The sequence below is a fragment of the Mastigoproctus giganteus genome, chromosome 9 (assembly GCF_048544385.1).
Source record: "Mastigoproctus giganteus isolate SK-2022 chromosome 9, ASM4854438v1, whole genome shotgun sequence".
Taxonomy (NCBI): domain Eukaryota; kingdom Metazoa; phylum Arthropoda; class Arachnida; order Uropygi; family Thelyphonidae; genus Mastigoproctus; species Mastigoproctus giganteus.
In genome coordinates, this window is record NC_143583.1 from 49,825,673 (window position 1) to 49,831,672 (window position 6,000).

The window sequence follows — 6,000 nt, forward strand, 5'->3', positions numbered from 1 at the left end:
ACGTCAAATACAAGTCTATATGGAGTACGAGGTTACTTAATAGTAGCCCTTATCCAACTACAGCAGAATTCAACGAATCACATTACCGGTAGCTGCTATCCGCAGAGGAGTAGCACCATATGGTCTAACCCTGCGGTCAATTTCATGATACAAATCTGGATCACTAAGAAGCTCTTGCAAACGCGGTCCATTCCCTTCGAATGCTGCCACATGTAACCGTGTGTCTCCGTCTTCTGGGTCTATAATAAACTGAGACAATACTAAACTGGGTACAACCAATTCCGCCATCAACTATGCAACAAAGAACCTCTTATCTCAAGCATAAGGAATAATACATAACAATAAATACGCCGAAATCAATTCTCATTGATCAGCACTTTCAAGGATGGCAATCAACAGGACTCATCAGTGCCACGTTATTCCGAAAGGAGGCTCTGTTCCAACAGAAAACAAACCAAACACCAGGTGAAACTTTGAACTTACAACTCATATATTGTACGTCAGGTGACGTCACACACCTGTCACCATACCAACACATTCTAAAATTCCAGCAAAATGTCAACATTCCAGCAAAATTCTCAGTTATGTGTAAAGAACAAAATACTTCTGGAGCCAGTGGATATTTCTGTATACACATATAGAAATTATTGTTTAGCCGTTATAGTGGTGTAAGAATTTAGGGGTCAGGACAGTGAAATGTTACTGTTTCAGTACAGCAGAATTTTCAAATTTGTGTTTTTCTGAACAAGTGCTACAAAAAAGTCGTATTAATAAAAAATCTTTTTTATTACTTAAATTTTTCATATTTGAAGCATAAACTCTTTTTGTATAATTTAACATTGTTTTTTTTTTTTTCCGGTTATTGACAAATCACGTACTGGATATGACATATTCGCTTAACATTAGCATTAGTAAAGGCACATCATGCAAGAAAGCAAGCTTATATAGCATCAGCCAAAAAAAAAAAAAAAAAAAAACCTTCTAATTTCACCAATCCATTCGATCCAAATGTTCGGCTAGTTCTGCCTTGAATCTATTTAAGCTATAAACTTCTACAACAACAAATGGAAGTTTATTCCAACAATCAACCACCCGCTGACTAAATCTTCCGCACATCTATCCTACAACTGTCTTTCCTCAATTTGAATCTATACCCTCTCAGGATATTATTCTGAGCAAGAGAAAGAATCCAATTAGCATTGAGCATACTCAAACCATTAAAAGGAATGGTGTGATTTTTTTTTTTTTTTGGTTGATGCTGCATAAGCTCATACACATGCTTTCTTCCATCACATGTGACTACTACTACTACACCTCAATCAGATCACCTCGCAGACGCCTATTCTACACACAACAATTTGCAAAACCTCAGCCTTTCTTCTTAAGAGCAACCCTTTATTCCATTCACTAATCTTGTTGCCCTTTTCTGTAATCGTTCCAGCAGAACTACATGATTTTAAAATGAGGCCTCCAGACCAGTATATACTATTCAAGGTGAGTCCTAACCATTGCTTTATACAAGGGGATATCGCATCCTTATCTCTACTAGAAAAACTCTGTATATCATTGCCAAGACACCATAAGCTACTCTCACAGACTGTCTGTACTACTCAGAAAACTTCATATCTGCCTGAAAAATTACCCCAAATCCTTTTCATCCTCAACTAGTTTCAGTGTATTACCACACAGTTGATACGAACTCTGGGGTTACTGCTTCCCATATGGAGAACTTTACATATGTCAACGTTAAACATCAGTTTCTACCTCTCAGCCCATTTGCTCAACTTTTCTAGATCCTGTTGCAGCAGCGTACTGTCCTTAACAACCCTGCCAACTTTTGCATCGTCTGCAAACTTCGACATTAAGCCTGATATACCATCATCAATATCATTAATAAATACAGAAAACAACAATGGACCCAACACTGAACCCTCTGAGTCTCCACTAATAATACTAGTCCACGAAGAGCAGTGTCCATTGATTACAACACTCTGCCTTCTCCCACTCAACCATCCCGTTACCCATAGCAACAATTTTCCTCCAATGCCACACTGCTCCACTTTGTGCAGAAGTCTTCCATGTGCAACAGTATCGAAAGCCTTTCTAAGATCCAAATATATGATATCAAAGTTAATCCTTGCATCCAGTACCTTTGTGACCAAATCATAGCATGCAATGAAATTTGTCTGACAAGACCTCCCCTTAAAAAAACCATGCTGTGTCTGAGCTATAACTTAAATATTGTCTAGATGATCCTGCACTGCTTCTTTAATCTGTGCCTCCATTAAATTCCCTGGAACAGAAGTTAAACTAACAGGTCTATAATTACTTATGTCGCCCTTTGACCTCATTTGTGAATTGGGGTTACATTTCCACATCTCCAGTCCATGAGTACCTCCCCTGAGTCCAAGGAAGCTCTCATAATTATGGCTAAGGGTTTGCTTACTTCCTTTGCGGCCTCCTTTCATATTATTGGATAGATCAGATCCACCCCAGGTTGCTGGGTTTTCTTGGATTTTTTCTGCATCCTTTGCCAAAGATTTCTCATGTTACTTCTATTCTTATAACTTTTTTTAAAATTTTTTAGGTAGAACACTAAATTTTAACTCATTTTTAAATGTATTTTTAAAAGAATAGAAAAACTGCTAGATTGAAGAGATTCAGAGACTAAAAGATTAATGGTAACCACAGGCAACGGCGAAAGTGACCCTTTCACTGCTTCTGTTCTAATTTAAAATGTATTTTTATTTTTCTCAATTTTAAAGGTATATTTTTATAACACTTTATATGTGCTTTGCTGGTAGAATTTGTGCATAAACGATATTTTAGGTACTATCTTGATTTCATTTTAAAAAAGGTTACTACCACGTTTACCAAGATTTTTAAAGCTACAGCATTTAGTTTTCATTTATATTTAGTAATTGTATTGACTTAATAGTTATACAAAATTATTTGCGATAAGCAGCTTTCTGGTTCTAGCCCAGCCCCGTGATTTATTTTTTAAATTTAAATAGCGATTTTTAAAGTGAATACTTTGTGTCTGTACATTTTACGTTCGTAACTTGCCGCCATTGTTATACGATAGAGAATAGCGCAAGGTTTTACATAAAACTTGATAGCGAAAAACGTAGCGCTGTATTAGAATTCTTAGATTAGTATAGTATTATGAAGAAACCCCAGGTGCTCATTTGGTGAGTGGGAGCTTTGGCACACCCACGGTCCTGAGCAGGATATCATTATTCTGGAGAATGGAAACAAGGGTAGCCTTCTGCAGGCAAAGTTTTTAGGGCTTAGGAAAATAGGGAAGTTTTTTCTGTTTTATTAACTTAAATTGGCATATTAACTTATTTTCTAGAGTAGCTTTATATTACTAGTTACGATATTAGATTAAATTTTAACTTAGATAGAGATTTTGTAGGTTATTACTTAGTATCAGTAAAGGTATCCAATCCACGTGTTTTACAAATTTTGCAGACCCAGCGAACGGGAAGTTTTTTAGCTATACAGGCTGATTCACTACCAGTGCGACAAACTTGCAGGAGATGTAGGGGGCACAAGGACGAATCGGAATCACATATCATTGCAGGGTCCGAAATGCCTTCGTCATGCGCTAGAGGACGTTGAACGGGAGGTCGCGTGAACAACGATCCCGCTGGAAGTAAGCATTTGCGAACCGGTTCCCGAGGCAGTAGGATGGACGAGTATTCAAACGTTGAACTGGCTGACATGCACCTCGCGTACGGAGCTACGGACTATAACGGGCGCGCCGCTCTGCGCTTGTACCGCGAACGTTTTCCGCACAGGCGTGCTCGTCATCATACGATTTTCGCACGTGTGCACAGAAGGTTACGTGAGACTGCTTGTTTCACGAGAGGTACCATGAATCGACAGCGAACAACGAGGACGCCAGACAATGAGGAGAATATCCTACGTCTTGCAGAAAGCAATCCGAGTACGAGTAGCATTAGCATTAGAAGAGGCATATGATGCAAGAAAGCAAGCTTATGCAGCATCAGCCAAATAAAAAAAAAAAAAAACTTCCACTTCACCCCGCCGTTCGTTCGAAATACCTGTCCAGCTGAGCCTTAAATTTATTTAGGCTATCAACTTCCACAACAAGGGATGGAAGTCTGTTCCATCAACCAACTACCCGTTGGCTAAAGGCAAATTTCCGCACATCTAACCTACATCTGTCTTTCCTCAATTTGAATTTATGCCCTCTCAGGTTATTATCCCATCAGCATTGAGCATGCTCAACCCATTCAAGGCTTTGTACACCTCTATCAGATCACCTTGCCGGTGCCTAGTCTCCAGACACTGTAATTTGCAAAACTTAAGCCTCACTTCGTAAGAGCAACCTTTCGTATCAAATCAAACTGGTCAGACAAGACCTTCCCTTAACAAAACCATGCTGTGTCTGAGATATAACTGAATTCTTGGCTGACACAAGCAATTATAGACCTGTGAGTTTAACTTCTGTTCCAGGAAAATTAATGAAGGCACTGATTAAAGAAGCACTGCAGGATCATCTAGACAAGACTTCAGTTATAGCTCGGACACAGCATGGTTTTGTTAAGGGGAGGTCTTGCCTGACCAATTTGATTGGATACTATGATGCAGTCCCAAAGGAACTGAATGCAGGGAATGACTTTGATATTATATACTTCGATCTTAGAAAGGCTTTTGATACTGTTACACATGGAAGACTGCTGCACAAATTGGAGCAGTGTGACATTGGAGGCAAATTGCTGCTGTGGATAAAGGGGTGGCTGAGAAGGAGAAGACAGAGAGTGGTAATCAATGGACACTGCTCATCGTCGACTAATGTTATTAGTGGAATCCCTCAGGGCTCACTGTTGGGTCCATTATTATTTTCTGTATTCATAAATGATATTGATGATGTTATATTAAGCTTAATGTCGAAGATTGTAGACGATACAAAGGTAGGCAGGGTTGTCAAGGACACTACTGACACTATGCTGCTGCAACAGGATCTGGAAAGGTTGAGCAGATGGGCTGAGAGGTGGCAAATGAAGTTTAACATTAACAAATGTAAAGTACTACACATGGGAAACAGCAACCCCAGAACAACGTATCAACTCTGTGGTACTACACTGACAGTGGTAGAGAATGAAACGGAACTGGGGGTGGATGTGTAGGCAGATATGAAGTTCTCTGAGCAGTGCAGACGGGCGGCAAGAGTAGCTCATGTTGTATTGTGAATGATATATAGGAATTTTTCTAGCAGGGATAAGGAGGTGATTATTCCCTTGTATAAGGCAATGGTCAGGCCACACTGAGAGTACTGTATACAGGTCTGGAGGCCTCATTTCAAGAAGGATGTAGAGCTGCTGGAACGAGTACAGAGAAGGGCAACAAGATTAGTGAATGGAACAAAGGGGTGCTCTTACGAAGAAAGGCTTAAGTTTTGCAAATTACAGTGTCTGGAGACTAGGCACCAGCGAGGTGGTCTGATTGAGGTGTATAAAGCATTGAATGGTTTGAGCATGCTCAATGCTGATGGGATTCTTCCTCTCGCACAGAATAATCACCTCAGAAGGCATAAATTCAAATTGAGGTAAGACAGATGTAGGATAGACGTGCGGAAATTTGCCTTTAGCCAGCGAGTGGTTGGTTGGTGGAACATACTTCCATCCCTTGTCGTGGAAGTTGATAGCCTAAATAAGTTGAAGGCTCAGCTGGACAGGTATTTTGAACGAACAGAGGGGTGAAGTGCAAGTGGTTTTTTTTTTTTTTTGGCTGCTGCTGCTGCATAAGCTTGCTTTCTTGCATCAAATGCCTCTACTAATGCTAATGCTAATGCTAAAGATGATGCTCCAGTGCCTCCATTAATTTTCCTGGAACAGAAGTAAAACTCACAGGTCTATTATTACTTGTGTCACCCTTTGATCCTCATTTGTGAATTGGGGTAACATTTCCACATCTCCAGTCTGTGGGAACTTCCCCTGAGTCCAAGGAAGCTCTCATAATTATGGCTTA

General features: G+C 39.8%; 1 protein-coding gene across 1 annotated transcript in view; it reads right to left on the reverse strand.

Annotated features, from left to right (window-relative positions):
• Positions 1–412, reverse strand: part of LOC150080208 (ankyrin repeat and SOCS box protein 1-like) — a 36,370-nt gene extending 35,958 nt beyond the window's left edge. Inside the window, exon 1 of the mRNA XM_090381112.1 lies at positions 87–412. Coding sequence (XP_090237238.1) covers positions 87–288 — 202 coding nt within the window. The 5' untranslated portion in view covers positions 289–412. The remainder of the gene's footprint in view (positions 1–86) is intronic.
• Between the last annotated feature and the right edge of the window lie 5,588 nt (positions 413–6,000).